The 18199-nt window shown below is 39.9% G+C and overlaps 1 protein-coding gene across 8 annotated transcripts in view; it reads left to right on the top strand.

Annotated features, from left to right (window-relative positions):
• Positions 1-18199, top strand: part of msh3 (mutS homolog 3 (E. coli)) — a 150947-nt gene that overhangs the window by 42015 nt on the left and 90733 nt on the right. For all 8 annotated transcript variants that reach the window (XM_045707204.1, XM_045707203.1, XM_045707201.1 and 5 more), the window contains one exon: positions 16106-16293. In XM_045707204.1, coding sequence (XP_045563160.1) covers positions 16106-16293 — 188 coding nt within the window. The remainder of the gene's footprint in view (positions 1-16105; positions 16294-18199) is intronic.

Raw genomic sequence — 18199 nt, 5'->3', positions numbered from 1 at the left:
AAACTGTTGTCTTTGCTTTTTTTCTGGAGGTTTTGGACCAGTGGCTTCTTCCTTGCTGAGTGGCCTTTCAGGTTATGTCGATATAAGACACGTTTTACTGTGGATACAGATACTTTTGTACCTGTTTCCTCCAGGATCTTCACATGGTCCCTTGCAGTGGTTCTGGGATTGATTTGCACTTTTCGCACCAAAGTACGTGCATCTCTAGGAAACAGAACGCGTCTCCTTCCTGAGCGGTATGACGGCTGTGTGGTCCCATGGTGTTTATACTTGCGTACTATTATTTGTACAGATGAACGTGGTACCTTCAGGCGTTTGGAAATTGCTCCCAAGGATGAACCAGACTTGTGGAGGTCTACAATTTGTTTTTCTGAGGTTTTGGCTGATTTCTTTTGATTTTCTCATGATGTCAAGCAAAGAGGCACTGAGTTTGAAGGTAGGCCTTGAAATACATCCACAGGTACACCTCCAATTGACTCAAATGATGTCAATTAGCCTATCAGAAGCTGGTAAAGCCATGACATAATTTTATGTAATTTTCCAAGCTGATTAAAGGCACAGTCAACTTAGTGTATGTAAACTTCTGACCCACTGGAATTGTGATACAGTGAATTATAAGTGAAATAATCTGTCTGTAAACAATGTGTCAGGCACAAAGTAGGTGTCCTAACCGATTTGCCAAACTATAGTTTGTTAACAAGAAATTTGGGGATGGTTGAAAAATGTGTTTTAATGTCTCCATCCTAAGTGTATGTAAATTTCTCACTTCAACTGTACAAATCTATACTCTGTTGAAGTTTGAACAGGTCAGACCAAGCCTCCTAATTATGTTCTCCCCATCGTTGACCAATGGTGAGCAGGCTGGAGGTGTTGTTTGTTTGTTCTTGAAAACATTTTTTTTTAAACTTATTATTAACCCCTCCACCCCCCCCAAATATAATTTAGTTTTTTTACAACTTTTTTTGCTACATTTACATACACTACCTTTCAAAAGTTTGAAGTCACTTAGAAATGTCATTGTTTTTTAAAGAAAAGCTTTTTCCCATTAAATAAAACTGGCCTAAATAAAACAATAAAACTGGCCTTCTTTAGACTAGTTGAGTATCTGGAGCATAGCATTTCTGGGTTCTATTACAGGCTCAAAATGGCCAGAATGCCAGCATCCCGTAGTCGCCTCTTCCCTGTTGACGTTGAGACTGGTGTTTTGCGGGTACTACTTAATGACGCTGCCAGTTGAGGACTTGTGAGAGGCGTCTGTTTCTCAAACTAGACACTCTAATGGTCCTCTTGCTCAGTTGTACACCGGGGCCTCCCACTCCTCTGGTTAGAGCCAGTTTGCGGCTGTTCTGTGAAGGGAGTAAGTAGTACATAGGGTTGTACGAGATCTTCAGTTTCTTTGCAATTTCTCGCATAGAATAGCCTTCATTTCTCAGAACAAGAATAGACTGACGAGTTTCAGAAGAAAGGTCTAGAAGCTTGTCAGGTTCTGATCATCTTACGTTGCTTCTTCACCCGAGATTAGTCCCCAATTGCTAATGAATCAGTTCTTTATTCTCCAGGCTCCGCTTTGTCATCAAAATGGACAACCTTGCAATGATTGACATGTATCCATTGTGATTTTCCCTGGACTTTTACTGCTGACCTCATTATGAGCAAAACTTGATAAGGACCTTCCCATTTTGGCCCTAATGTGTCTGTTACATATTTTTTTACACTACATCATGTTCCCCCTCTGGAGTTATTACCCACGCCTCTTTTACTTGTCTGTCTGCTTCCCCTACTGCATTAGAGAGTTAAGCATTGTGTCACTCATAAAGTGAACGTCTGCTTTTCTCAAATTTAACGTGCCTGGTTGTGACATGGGTCGACCTGTGGCGACCTCAAAGACTCAACCCTGTGGTTTTGTTATGTGTTGCCCGTATACTACATAATACCGTAGGCCAGGTATTTCCAAACTGGGGTACGCGCAATGCTGTCGGAGGTACGCCAAATAAAAATGTGATTCACAAATAAATAAAAAAAAAATATATATATATATATATATAATTCTTTTTTGAAATTGTTAAAGAAAACAAACAATTCTTCACATTTTCAAACCGTACATTTATATTTTCCAACGGGTTTTTTTCTCACCTGAGTAGCCTCGTTTCACTGCCAAAAATAAAATTAAACCATCTAGTGTTCAGCGAAATAACAACACAATGACAAATACAGGTAGCCTAGTCAAATAATTAACATCCAATCACATTAACTGTTACTCTCTCGTGGGAAACCGTCACTCTTGCGCTGACATTTAGAAACGAAACATGACCATTTGAAAAATAAACCACGGGAGTTTTTTGAGCGAGAATAAAGACGACTTTTGAGACGTAAGACATGTATAAAAGCAACAGATACCATTAATAAGGAGCTAGAAGCGTCTTATATGGTGAGCTACCGAGTGGCTAGGACAGGCAAGCCCCATACTATTGTGGGGGACTTAATTCTTCCTGCTACCGCGGATATGACTGGGACAATGCTGGGGGAAAAGGCCCAAAAAACTATACAGACAATGACTTCATCAAACAACACTGTTTCACGACGCATAAGTGACATGGCAGGAGATGTTTTGAAACAATTACTGCTTCGCATAGACGCCAGTGAATTATATGCGTTATACCTAGATGAGTCAACAGACGTGGTGGGCTTGGCACAGCTCCTGGTATATGTCCGTTACGTTTATGGGGTGTCAATTAAGGAAGACATCCTCTTCTGGAAACCAGGACAACATGAGAGGATATTTTTAAAGTACTGGACAGCTATGTGACATCAAATGGACTTTGGTGGTCAAGATCTGTTGGTATCTTTACTGATGGTACAAAGCCAAGACAGGGAGACATAGTGGAGTGGTAACGCGCGTGCAAGCAGTTGATCCCGACGCCACTTGGGTACACTGTAGCATCCACCGAGAGGCTTTTGCTGCCAAGGGAATGTCTGACAGCTTGAAAGACGTTTTGTACACTACAGTGAAAATGCCTAGCTTTGTAAAAGCAAGGCCCCTGATCTCTCGTGTATTTTCTGCATTATGCAATGATATGGGCAGCGACCATGTAACGCTTTTACAACATACAGAAGTGCGCTGGTTAACAAGGGGCAAAGTATTGACGCGCTTTTTTAAATTGAGAGACAAGCTTAAAGTTCTTTACTGACCATAATTTTCAGTTGTCTGACCGCTTGCATGATAACGAGTTTCTCACACGACTGGCCTATCTGGGTGATGTTTCTCGCCTGAATTATCTGAATCTAGGATTACAGGGACTCTCCATAACTATATTCAATGTGGGGGACAGAATGATTAAGAAGTTGGAGCTCTTTTCTGTCTGCATTAACAAGGACAACACACAGGTCTTTCCATTATTGTATGTTTTTTGTGTGCAAATGAACTCAAGCTTACGGACAATGTCAAATGTGATATAGCGAAGCACCCGAGTGAGCTGGGTGTGCAATTACGCAGGTACTTTCCCAAAACGGGTGACACAAACAACTGGATTCGTTATCCCTTTCATTCCCTGCCTCCAGTCCACTTACTGATATCTGATCAAGAGAGCCTCATCAAAATTTAATTTAATCAGAAGCCACTGTCAGATTTCTGGATAGGGCTGCGCTCAGAGTTTCTTGCCTTGGCAAATTACACTAACACTGTTATCAAGAAATAATTTCTCATCCCTCTTCCTTACTTTGGCTAATACAGTTAACCTTTCTGGCGCAGGGGTCCCGCTAGCGACCCACCTCGACAACATCTGGTGAAATTGCAGAGCACCAAATTCAAAATACAGAAAACGTAATATTAAACCTTCATGATAATACAAGTGTCATACATGATTCTTCAGCATCGTCGGATTTCAGAAAGGCTTTATGGCGAAAGCACAGCATTTGATTATCTGAGGTCAGCGCCCCACAACAGCATATTATCCAAACAAGCACAGGCGTCACAAAATCCCAAATAGCAATAAAATAAGTGACTTACCTTTTGAAGATCTTCCTCTGATCGCAATCACAAGAGTCCCAGGAACACAATGAATGGTCGTTTTGTTCGATAAATTCCTTTTTATATCCCAAATAGTCCGTTTAGTAGGCGTCATTGAGTTTAGTAATCCACCTGTTCAGAATGCAGACATAAGAGTTCCAAAAGTTACCAGTAAAGTTTATCCAAACAAATCAAACAACGTCTCTAATTCATTATTAGGTACTCTAATATCTAAATAAAATGTCATATTTCATACAGAGCAAACTATTTTCAATAGGAAAGGAAAAGAACGCAGCGTGCTCCCTCGGTCATGCGCGCAATGAGAGTAGTTTTGCCTTGGGACTTCCTGAGGATAAACAACTATTCCTCGTTGGTTTTTCAGAATACAAGCCTGAAACCATGTATAGACTGTTGACATCTAGTGGAAGCCATAGGAACTGCAATTTGGGAGGCGGAAGTCTTTGGTTTCAATAGCTTAAGCTTGGAATTGGCTGGAAGGTCAACAGAAAAAAAATTGGTCCTTGGGTTTTCGCCTGCCAAAACAGTTCTGTTATACTCACAGACATACTTTTAACAGTTTTAGAAACTTTAGAGTGTTTTCTATCCAATACTACCATGAATATGCATATCCGAGCTGGGCCTGAGTAACAGGCAGTTTACTTTGGACACCTCAGTCATCCAAAATTCCGAATACTGCCCCCCTATCCCTAACAAATTTTAAATACCGTCTTGTTTTTGTCATCAAGTTAGACATTCTCTGTATTTTCCCCCAAGCTTTTTGTATATCAGACAGATTCCATCTTTGTCAACAATGACAGAATGTCTTTATCTCTTGCCTACACTTGTCTACTTTGAAATGGTTCTTCATATCACTAAAATATTTTTCATGCTCACATCCGGAGGAGCTGTTCTGCCCTTCTCCAGAGTGTTTTTCTCACTTAACAATGGCATTACATTAACTTCAAAAGTTGTATAATATATATATATCTATATGTTGATATATTTATATAACCCCATGTATAACCCCTTTTGAGGACTCAAACCTCTTATCTTCTAGAACACAAATTGTTTCTGTAGGGCCTGGTTACCATAAAACTTGTGTTAACTTCAAAATCTTGTTGAAGGCTTACATTACCCACACATGTACAAATTGCTACTCAAATAGCAACTCACTTCTATGCAACAAAAAGGACTCAAACCTTTTAATAGAGGACTTGAACCCCTATAATAGATATTTAACAAATCTGTAACAGAGCAAATAAACGACTAAACCCTGTAACAGAATAAAGTACTCAAACCTTATACATCACAGATACGTATCACTCAATGCATGCACTAATTTTAACCTGATTTGGTTATTTTAAATGACATCGGTCTAGACTCACCCAGCAATCAGGAGATTAAGAGTTGAATCCTGTGGGTTGCGCTCAGCCCTCTCTTTTCCCTGCATCAACACACAGTTGAGTTTTTCCTTGTTGTTGGTCACAACCAATTAATCTGGGTCACGGCACCAAGTGCTAGCAGTTGATGTTACTCTTCAATAACACAGACCCCAAAGTAAATCAGGGCGAGAAAAATAGGTTTATTCAAAGAGCATAGATGTTATGCTGAGAGGTAGATGTTTATTTGTATTTATTATGGATCCCCATTAGCCGCTGCTAAGGCAGTAGTGTATAGTGTGTATGCTATTGTGTATGCATGTGTCTGTGCCTATGTTTGTGTTGCTTCACAGTCCCCGCTTTTCCATAAGGTGTTTTTTTTTTTTTAAATCTTTTTTTTTTTTAATAAAATGTTACTGCTTGCATGAGTTACTTCATGTGGAATAGAGTTCCATGTAGTCATGGCTCTATTTAGTACTGTGTGCCTTCCATAGTCTGTTCTGGACTTGGGGACTGTGAAGAGACCTCTTGTGGGGTATGCATGGGTGTGCGAGCTGTGCACCAGTAGTTCAAACAGACAGCTTGGTGGATTCAACATGTCCATACCTCTCATAAATACAAGCAGTGATGAAGTCAATCTCTCCTCCACTTTGAGCCAGGAGAGATTAACATGCATGTTATTAATATTAGCTCTCTGTTTACATCCAAGGGCCAGCCGTGCTGCCCTGCTCTGAACGAATTGCAATTTTCTAAGTATTTTTTTGTGGCACCTGACCACATGACTGAACAGTCGTCCAGGTGCGACAAAACTAGGGCCTGTAGGACCTGCCTTGTTGACAGTGCTGTCAAGAAGGTAGAGCAGTGCCTTATCATGGACATACTTCTCCCCATCTTAGCTACTGCTGCATCAATATGTTTTGACCATGACAATTTACAATCCAGGGTAACTCCAAACAGTTTAGTCACCTCAACGTGCTCAATTTCCACATTATTACAAGACTTAGTTGAGGTTTAGGGTTTCTTGAGTGATTTGTCCCAAATACAATGCTTTTAGTTTTAGAAATATTTAGGACTAACTTATTCCTTGCCACCCACTCTGAAACTAACTGCAACTCTTTGTTGAGTGTTGCAGTCATTTCAGTCGCTGTAGTAGCTGACATGTATAGTGTTGAGTCATCCGCATACATACACTCTGGCTTTCCTCATTAGTAAAGATTGAAAAAAGGAATGGGCCTAGATAGCTGTCTTGGGGAATTCCTGATTCTACCTGGATTATGTTGGAGAGGCTTCCATTAAATAACACCCTCTGTGTACTGTTAGACAGATAAAGAGTTATCTACAATATAGTAAGCCATAACACATACGTTTTGCCAGCAGCAGAATATGATCCATAATGTCAAAGGCCACACTGAAGTCTAACAAAACAGCCCCACAATCATTTTCTCATCAATTTCTCTCAGCCAATCATCAGTCATTTGTGTAAGTGCTGTGCTCGTTGAATGTCCTTCTCTATAAGCATGCTGAAAGTTTGTAAATTTGTTTACTGTAAAATAGTATTGTATCTGGTCAAACACAATCTTTTCCAAAAGTTTACTAAGGGTTGGTTACAGGCTGATTGGTTGGCTATTTGAGCCAATAAAGGGGGCTTTACTATTCTTAGGTAGCGGAATGACTTTTGCTTCCCTCCAAGCCCGAGGGCACACACTTTCTAGTAGGCTTAAATTGAAGATGTGGCAATGTCGTCTGCTATTATCCTCGGTAATTTTCCATCCAAGTTGTCATACTCTTGTGGCATGTCATTCCACACTAACGTTACGGAATTTAAGATTACAATGCTTTTCTTTCATAATTTGGTCAGGTATACTTGGATGTGTAGTGTCAGCATTTGTTGCTGGCATGTCATCCCTACATTTGCTAATCTTGCCAATGGAAAAATCATTAAAGTAGTTTGCAATATCAGTTGGTTTTCTGATGAATGAGCCATCTGTTTCAATGAATGATGGAGCTGAGTTTGGCTTTTTTCCCAGAATTTCATTTAAGATGCTCCAAAGCTTTTTACTATCATTCTTTATTTCTTTTATCTTGGTTTCATAGTGTAGTTTCTTCTTCTTTTTGTAGTTATCTTTTTATTAGAATGTTGTTTATTTTAACAGGGGTTACACAGACAACAAAATTGAGTGAGGATAAAATGAATAAGGATAGAGCAAAACCTTATACAAAAAGGCCGTCATAAAAATATATACAAACATCACAATTATAACATGGAGACCAGATTTTCCAAAATGTATCAGACCTCTGGTGTAAATCAAAGGTAAGGTTCTCTAGAGGTTGGATAGCAGAAGCTTGAGAGAGCCACATTCTCACAGATGGTACTTCAGGTGTGGAACATAATAACAATATGCATTTTTTTGTCTAAGTAAACAAGGGTATTGAACAGACGTTCATTGTCAGGATCAAACACAATGTTATAATCAAAGTAGAGCAAATATGACTTTGGTGAAAACTCAAATTGTCTTCCCAAGATCTTCTGGATGTGTAAGTGAATATCATTCCAATGAGACTGGATTCTGCTACAGTACCAAAAAACGTGCATGAAGGTGCCAGTATCCTGTTTACATTTGAAACATAATTGTGATGCATTGGAATACATTCTGTGAAGGCAGACAGGTGTAAAGTAGGTTCCGGGGGATCTGGATTAAGGGCAATCGGTGAGCAGAGTGATATTTTGTCTGGAATCTGCAGATGCCTCCTTGCATCTTTCCAAGCTAAGAGTGTATTATGTGTTGTAAAATTGTCAGGTAAGGACTGGATCTTTTCAAAGCTATTAATAAATGGTACGGAAGCTAATTCTCTTGGATGACATGCTATTGATTCCATCCCAACCCAAAGTGAGGGGCGTCTGTCTAGGCACCAACTAATCATGTGCTTGATCTGAGCAGACCTGTAATATAGTTGCAGATTTAGCAAAGATACCCCTCCTGAATTCCTAGGCTTAATTCGTTTGGTTAATTTGATTATAGGTTTCCATTGTTCCAGATATATTTTGATAAGTTGACATTTATTTTCAGAAAAAAGGACTGAGATACAGTGCCTTGCGAAAGTATTCGGCCCCCTTGAACTTTTCGACCTTTTGCCACATTTCAGGCTTCAAACATAAAGATATAAAACTGTATTTTTTTGTGAAGAATCAACAACAAGTGGGACACAATCATGAAGTGGATGAAATTTATTGGATATTTCAAACTTTTTTAACAAATAAAAAACTGAAAAATTGGGCGTGCAAAATTATTCAGCCCCCTTAAGTTAATACTTTGTAGCTCCACCTTTTGCTGCGATTACAGCTGTAAGTTGCTTGGGGTATGTCTCTATCAGTTTTGCACATCGAGAGACTGAAATTTTTGCCCATCCTCCTTGCAAAACAGCTCGAGCTCAGTGAGGTTGGATGGAGAGCGTTTGTGAACAGCAGTTTTCAGTTCTTTCCACAGATTCTCGATTGGATTCAGGTCTGGACTTTGACTTGGCCATTCTAACACCTGGATATGTTTATTTGTGAACCATTCCATTGTAGATTTTGCTTTATGTTTTGGATCATTGTCTTGTTGGAAGACAAATCTCCGTCCCAGTCTCATGTCTTTTGCAGACTCCATCAGGTTTTCTTCCAGAATGGTCCTGTATTTGGCTCCATCCATCTTCCCATCAATTTTAACCATCTTCCCTGCCCCTGCTGAAGAAAAGCAGGCCCAAACCATGATGCTGCCACCACCATGTTTGACAGTGGGGATGGTGTGTTCAGGGTGATGAGCTGTGTTGCTTTTACGCCAAACATAACGTTTTGCATTGTTGCCAAAAAGTTTGATTTTGGTTTCATCTGACCAGAGCACCTTCTTCCACATGTTTGGTGTGTCTCCCAGGTGGCTAGTGGCAAACTTTAAACGACACTTTTTATGGATATCTTTAAGAAATGGCTTTCTTCTTGCCACTCTTCCATAAAGGCCAGATTTGTGCTGTATACGACTGATTGTTGTCCTATGGACAGAGTCTCCCACCTCAGCTGTAGATCTCTGCAGTTCATCCAGAGTGATCATGGGCCTCTTGGCTGCATCTCTGATCAGTCTTCTCCTTGTATGAGCTGAAAGTTTAGAGGGACGGCCGGGTCTTCGTAGATTTGCAGTGGTCTGATACTCCTTCCATTTCAATATTATCGCTTGCACAGTGCTCCTTGGGATGTTTAAAGCTTGGGAAATGTTTTTGTATCCAAATCCGGCTTTAAACTTCTCCACAACAGTATCTCGGACCTGCCTGGTGTGTTCCTTGTTCTTCATGATGCTCTCTGTGCTTTAAACGGACCTCTGAGACTATCACAGAGCAGGTGCATTTATACGGAGACTTGATTACACACAGGTGGATTCTATTTATCATCATTAGTCATTTAGGTCAACATTGGATCATTCAGAGATCCTCACTGAACTTCTGGAGAGAGTTTGCTGCACTGAAAGTAAAGGGGCTGAATAATTTTGCACGGCCAATTTTTCAGTTTTTTATTTGTTAAAAAAGTTTGAAATATCCAATAAATTTCGTTCCACTTCATAATTGTGTCCCACTTGTTGTTGATTCTTCACAAAAAATTACAGTTTTATATCTTTATGTTTGAAGCCTGAAATGTGGCAAAAGGTTGAAAAGTTCAAGGGGGCCGAATACTTTCGCAAGGCACTGTATATGACGGGATATTTTGGAATAAATAATTTAGCCAAGGAAGGATATTCACCCTGACGCCATTAATCCTGCCAAAAAGAGAGTTTGGTAGGGTAGACCAGTTAATCAGATCCTGTTTAATTGTTGTGAGCAAAGGTATATAATTTGAAGTGAACAGGTCTTTAAGACTTGGAGTAACATATATGCCCAAGTATTTTAAGGCTGTTTCAGTCAATTGGAATGGAGATATTGTTTCTAAGTTGATTGTAGAGGGGATATTCAAAGGTAATGCCATGGATTTATCCACATTAATTTTGTACCCTGACAGGTTACTATATTCATATATGATGTCCATTACTGCAGTGACAGAGGTCTCTGGTTTAGACATGTATAAAAGCACATCATCAGCAAATAATACAATTCTATGCTCTTCATCACCCATAGAGATGCCCCTGACGTTATTACTAGACCTCATTGCCTCAGCCAGTGGTTCTATGACTAACGAGAACAGAGCAGGAGATAAAGGGCAGCCTTGACGACAGCCCCTATCAATATTAAATCTTTCTGATCATTTACCATTTGTGTTAACGGCTGCTGATGGGTCAGGAAAAAATACATTTTACTAAATTAATAAAATGGTCACCCAGATTAACTTTTTCTAATACAATAATTTCCATTCAACTCTATCGAAAGCCTTTTCGGCATCGAGAGAGACAATGAGTGCAGGGTCTTTTAATTAGTATCAGGCTAATGGATGCAGTTTTCCAAGAATCTGGTATGATGTCTCTTTCGAACATATCATTTAGAGCAGGCATGAAGATGGGACATATCTCAGACCAGAATTTCTTGTTGAACCCTGCCGGGAAGCCGTCTAGGCCAGGTGCCTTGCCAGAAGGCATTGCCTTAATAGTTTCCCAAACCTTTTCAGGAGTAAAGGGAGCGTTTAGCCTATTTCTGTGCTCATCTGATATAGTGGGCAAGGTTATCATGGAACGCCTCGCCAATATCCAATGGTAGCGCCTGGCGCGAAATACGAAAAACCTTAAAAATGCTATAATTTCAATTTCTCAAACATATGACTATTTTACACCATTTTAAAGACAAGACTCTCCTTTATCGAACCACATTGTCCGATTTCAAAAAGGCTTTACAGCGAAAGCAAAACATTAGATTATGTCAGGAGAGTACCCAGCCAGAAATAATCACACACCCATTTTTCAAGCTAGCATATATGTCACCAAAACCACAGCTAACTGCAGCACTAACCTTTGATGATCTTCATCAGATGACAACCCTAGGACATTATGTTATACAATACATGCATGTTTTGTTCAATCAAGTTCATATTTATATCAAAAAACAGCTTTTTACATTAGCATGTTTTGTTCAGAACTCGCATACCCACCGAAAACTTCCGGTGAATTTACTAAATTACTCACGATAAACGTTGACAAAAAACATAATTATTTTAAGAATTATAGATACAGAACTCCTTTATGCAATCGCAGTGTCCGATTTTAAAATAGCTTTTCGGTGAAAGCACATTTTGCAATATTCTGAGTATATAGCCCGGCCATCACGGCTAGCTATTTTGACACCCACCAAGTTTGGCACTCACCAAACTCAGATTTACTATAAGAAAAATTGGATTACCTTTGCTGTTCTTCGTCAGAATGCACTCCCAGAATGCACTTCAACAACCAATGTTGTTTTGGTTCCAAATAATCCATAGTTATATCCAAATCGCTCCGTTTTGTTCGTGCGTTCAAGTCACTATACGAAGGGTGACGCGCTGGCGCGTTTCGTGACAAAAAAAATCAAAATATTCCATTACCGTACTTCGAAGCATGTCAAACGCTGTTTAAAATCAATTTTTAATGCGATTTTTCTCGTAAAATAGCGATAATATTCCAACCGGGAGACGTTGTATCCGTTCAAACACTGAAAGTAAAACATGGAGTCGTCACATGCACGCGCGCACCAGTGTCATTGTTCTCAGAAGGACCACTCACCAAAACCCCTGCTGTTTTTCTCCCAGAGACTGCAGAGCTATCATTCAACGTTCTTGCGCCTTCCTAGAGCCAATGAAAGCCTTAGAAAATGTCACGTTACAGCAGAGATCCTGTATTTTCGATAAAGAGGCTATAGAAGGACAAGAAATCGTCAGACAGGGCCCTTCCCATATAGAATCTTCTCAGGTTTTGGTCTGCCATATGAGTTCTGTTATACTCACAGACACCATTCAAACAGTTTTAGAAACTTTAGGGTGTTTTCTATCCAAATCTACTAATTATATGCATATTCTAGTTTCCAGATTAAATCAGGTACGTTTTTTATCTGGCCGTGAAAATACTGCCCCCTATCCCTAACAGGTTATCTTATTCAGATATTTTGTGATTTCGTTGTTCGATCTTCTACATTGTGAAGTATAAAGCGATTTATAGAAGTCGCAAAACTCATTATTGATAAGCAATGGATCATGAGAAATGAAGCCATCTGCCGTTCTTATAGAGTTAATAGATCTTTCATTTTGTTCTTTTTTAATTTGGTGTGCAAGTAGATGTCTCGGACGGTTACCAAACTCATAATATTTTTGCTTGGTAAAAAACAACTTTATTATTATTTTTTATTTTTTTTACATGTTTTGTATGCTCTAAATTGAGTTTGGCCTTGCGGGCCTAAAGTAAATGAATATAGCCTAGTAAATACACCCCTTTGCCTACCTTGTTGCCCGACTAAATGAGCAAATTAACAGGAACGTCATTGGGATTTGGCTTATTCATTCATACATTTTTTTGAGAAAGAACCTCATTAGTTCTATAAATAAAAAGCTTAGTTACATTACACCACAACGCTTATTAACGATTCCTTTGAATACCATTGCATGGTAGATGGTTCTGACCCGAGGTATTCAGCCATCTGTATGTGGTGCATTATTTTGCTAGGGCAAATAAAAGTTACTCAAGTTCATGTTTATACACTGACCATGTGTGCACCCTAATAACACAACTAGCAACTTTCACGGATCTGGGTTCTGTGCCGCTGTAGAGTGGATATTGTCCCGGTAGAAGGTGAGCGCAGACTGGGGATCTTCAAATGTGTGGCTAGCCCCCTGTAAAGTAATCCTCATTTATCTGGGTGTATCAGGCCAAATCTGACTCCTGCCTTGTGAAGGTGGGCTTTCACATCTTTGTATGCAGCTCTGCGTTTTGCCAGATCTGCAGAGTAATCTGGGAAGATATGGATCCGCTTGCCATTGTAGTTCAGTTGTCCTCTTTCGCGGTAGATGCAAAGAATTTTGTCTTTGGTCTGGAAGTAATGTAGGCGGACCAGCATTGCTCTGGGAGGGTGACCGGGCTGTGGTTTTACCGCTAGAGTGCGATGTGCCCTGTCGATGACTGGGGGCTGGTCAAACGTCTCTCCGCCGAGGACGTCAAGCAGGAAAGTGGCCATGAACTCAGTAGGATTGCGCCCTTCTGTCCCTTCTGTGATTCCGACCACACGTATGTTCTGTCTCCGGGAACGTTTTTCCTGTTCATCTAGACTAACCTTTAACTTCACGTTCTCGGAGGTAAGCTCGTGGTTTTTTGTTTCCAATTCGGTAAGCCAATTATCTATGTCGGTCAATGGCGTTTCCATATCCTTTATTTTTGGGGTTTGTGTCGCGAAAGTCGTTTGTAATGTTGCCATAGTTGACTGGACATCATAATTTCAGCTCGAAGACTTGAGGAACGAAGTTTGGTCATGAAATCAGAGCGTAGTGTAGCCATTTCTGCACGGATGGTGACTAGCGTCTCCATAGCGTTAGCATCTGCCATCTTGTTGCTAGTCTTCGACGTGTCTTGTTTTCCCGGTTCCGGACATATCCAATAATGTCACCCGAATGTTGCTAGAGTCAGTAGGTGTGCAAAATTAGTTCTTGTTTTGATAGATAAAAGGTTAAAACATAGAAGTATCAGCCCTTAGTGGAGTGGCCTTGGAACACATCTTTATGTAGCCATGTTGAAACCGCACCCATTTTCTTCCTTTTATTCAGTTTAGTCACATTATTTGCCAAAAGGCACTTATTTACTTATTTGCCATTCCTTTTGCCGCATCTTAAATGCAAGTAAAACTAAATGCATGCTCTTCAACTGATCGCTGCCCACACCTGCCCACCCGTCCAGCATCACGACTCTGGACGGTTCTGATTAGAATATGTGGACAACTACAAATACCTAGGTGTCTGGTTAGATTGTAAACTCTCCTTCCAGACTCACATTAAGCATCTCCAATCCAAAATTAAATCTGGAATCGGCTTCCTATTTCGCAACAAAGCATCCTTCACTCGTGCTGCCAAACATACCCTCGTAAAACTGACTATCCTACCGATCCATGACTTCGGCGATGTCATTTACAAAATGGCCTCAAACTCTACTCAGCAAATTGGATGCAGTCTATCACAGTGCCATCCGTTTTGTCACCAAAGCCCCATATACTACCCACCACTGCGACCTGTACGCTCTCGTTGGCTGGCCCTCACTTCATATTCGTCGCCAAACCCACTGGCTCCAGGTCATCTATAATTTAATGAATATCGGTTTTGTTTCAATCAAAAATAGCAAACCGAGTGTTTTCCAGCATACAATGTTCAGCTGCGCACTCTGATGACGACATGACGTGCAACAAGTACGGACACATCTGTCCTCAGTGATTCTCTCCACAGAACAAAGGGACAGGATGTATTTTATAACCCAGCCCTAGCCTGTGGTTGACCAATTAGGATTCCTTGCAATAAAACTGGACCAATGGCCAAATAACAAGTATCCTATTTCAGGCTCAATGTGTAGACAAATCCCTTCCATGTCTCTGAAAAAAACACTATTTCCATTGATCGTTAGTACTCTATTAGTACTCTATTGACTTTTAGTCCTCTTGACCTTTCGGCCTCGACCTTTAGTCCTCTTAGTCTTCTGTATTTATCTTGAAATATTCTTACACTAGTCAGCCCAACAGTCTTGAATGTTGGGCCGAGTAGCCTCCCCTTTACAGACCATGCGGTACCTTATATAGCTGATACCAAGAATGCTCAGTCATAGCTGGTTCAACCCCTCCCATATAGATTGGGGAGCACCATAAGCCACTTTGGATTCATCCTCTGGTGTGGTCTCCCAGATGCCAGTACAATTAGGAATACTGCAGCCTTTGTTCTGTTCCTCCAGGCAATCTCGATCTCATTGACACCCACCACATCTCATCTATGGAATGCCAGCTGTAGGTTTTTAGGCTCTTCTCAGTTCACACAGACATTTAATAGAACAGAAATGTCTTACTGTTTAGTTAAGTATAAAATTGTCAAATATCCAACAAATCAGGTAAATATGTAATTTTTCTATCACATATTGTAATCCAAACCCAACCTTAATTTACTTGTTGTGATGCACTGACGTTCCAAACTCTGTTTTAGACGAGATTAACTTCATTACCAAAATTATCCTATTACACTTTTGTAGTGACTTTTGACACTAGAGTAAATGATTCTGACTTATATTGATGCCACATAGGCTGTTTTCAAAGGGAGGGTTACTTCCTTACTTTACAGGTTAGTGTGTGTGTCCTAAGACCTACTTTACACCTTCCGCTTCAATTGAACATCTCCGCACAGGGTTCCACGTCCGCACACCACCTAGGAAAAGTGTCCTGCGGACACAGAGATTTCGGAAGTCCGTGCGGACATGTGTGGAGGGTAGCAGACATTCGATATTTGCATAATTTCATTTGAGCCGACCTAACAGTGCGGAAGCGTAAGATGTAAATTAGGCTTAACAGCTGTCATATCAGTATTCGATGAGAGTGAGGAATTTGCATCCCATCTCTCTCCCCACACATACATACTCTTGTTTTATTCCATGATCTAATTTATACATTCTTAGTTATGTCAATGATATTACCTCACCACAGGGAAATATATGAAAGATGAATTGAGTTTTAATATCAAACTCACACATTGCATTCTAATGACCCATGTGTTTGCATGTGTGTGTTCCAGTGTTCCACCCAGGAGTTCTATCTCATCAGCAGCAGTCTTTCTCGGCTGGGGGTGGAACTACAGGCTCTGCTCCCATCCATCCAATCACAGCTCAGCTCCACTCTGCTCCGAGGGCTCCTATTGGACACACCTGAACTGCTGGCTCCCGCTCACAACTTTCTCAAAGTCCTCAACGAGAAGGCAGCCAAGTGAGTCACCACAGTGTGTGTGTGTGTTAGGCTTGAGCGGTATACCGTATACTGGGGTATTTGGAAATAGCCACGGGATGAATTTTAAATACCTTTGAAACTATGTCTTTGAAGTTTTTCAATACATTTTAATCTTTGTAGCTACTTTTTAAGTAAATACATGCAGTCAACTTGTGCAATACGTTAGGAAATAAAGCAGATCGCATTGATCATTTCACCTGCCACAGTGTTTTACATTATGAAGCTTACCGTAGTTCCCCAGAACATTTGAGCCAGTTACGTGTTTGTTTGTAAATAGCACAACGAAAGAAAGCTGGAGCAGGTGAGTCCAGCTGTGTATTGACAGGTGCCGCATTTTATATTGAAAGGCAAGTGTTTTTTTTTTGTTTGTTTTTTTGCTTTAATAGGGGCGTGCAACTTTAGTTTTCCTTCACAGAAAATACATTAGTACAACGCATTTAGCAGAAACTGACAACCCGAAGTGCAACGCTATTTGGCTGGCAGCCACCCAAGTAAATGAGCTGACAATGAAAAGTTTTTTTGCAAAACCGTTACATGGCCATCATATTTCTAATGTTTATCATAGAAAGAAAATGTAGCCAGCTACATTTCCTAATGTATTGCTTAAAGTTAATCTTGCATTTTATTTGAGAAAAGTGGGCTACACTGAGAAAAATACCAGAGAAAAGTAGCGACACAGAGCCCTTATTGCTGATAGAATGTCCATTTTTGAATTCTCATCTGAGTGGAGAATCAAATCAGTCTTTATTTATACAGCACATTTCAGACATGGACTGCAACATAATGTGCTTTACAGGAAAAAACAAATAAAACAATGCAAATATAAACTGAAATAGTTATTACACAACAAACATATGAGGATAACAAAACTAAATAATAACAATGAAAACTGAACGATTAAAAAGCACCTTAAAACCTCTTACATCTAGACGTTCCGCTAGCGGAACACCTGCTCCAATATCCAATGATAGGCGTGGCGCGAATTACAAATTCCTCAAAAATACAAAAACTTCAATTTTTCAAACATATGACTATTTCACAGCATTTTAAAGACAAGACTCTCCTTTATCTAACCACACTGTCCGATTTCAAAAAGGCTTTACAGCGAAAGCAAAACATTAGATTATGTCAGCAGAGTACCAAGCCAGAAATAATCAGACACCCATTTTTCAAGCTAGCATATAATGTCACAAAAACCCAGAAGACAGCTAAATGCAGCACTAACCTTTGATGATTTTCATCAGATGACACACCTAGGACATTATGTTATACAATACATGCATGTTTTGTTCAATCAAGTTCATATTTATATCAAAAAACAGCTTTTTACATTAGCATGTGACGTTCAGAACTAGCATACCACCGCAAACTTCCGGGGAATTTGCTAAGAATTTACTAAATTACTCACGATAAACGTTCACAAAAAGCATAACAGTTATTTTAAGAATTATAGATACAGAACTCCTCTATGCACTCGATATGTCCGATTTTAAAATAGCTTTTTGGTGAAAGCACATTTTGCAAAATTCTAAGTACATCACCCAGCCATCACGGGCTAGCTATTTAGACACCCGGCAAGTTTAGCCTTCACCAAAATCAGATTTACTATTATAAAAGTTTGATTACCTTTTGTTGTCTTCGTCAGAATGCACTCCCAGGACTGCTACTTCAATAACAAATGTTGGTTTGGTCCAAAATAATCCATTGTTATATCCGAATAGCGGCGTTTTGTTCGTGCGTCCCAGACACTATCCGAAATGGTAAATCAGGGTCGTGCGCATGGCGCAATTCGTGACAAAAAATGTCTAAATATTCCATTACCGTACTTCGAAGCATGTCAACCGCTGTTTAAAATCAATTTTTATGCAATTTATCTCGTAAAAAA

The sequence above is a fragment of the Salmo salar genome, chromosome ssa24, assembly GCF_905237065.1.
Source record: "Salmo salar chromosome ssa24, Ssal_v3.1, whole genome shotgun sequence".
Taxonomy (NCBI): Eukaryota; Metazoa; Chordata; class Actinopteri; order Salmoniformes; family Salmonidae; genus Salmo; species Salmo salar.
The sequence above is the reverse complement of the archived record's forward strand: the minus strand, read 5'-3'. Positions and strand labels throughout refer to the sequence as shown.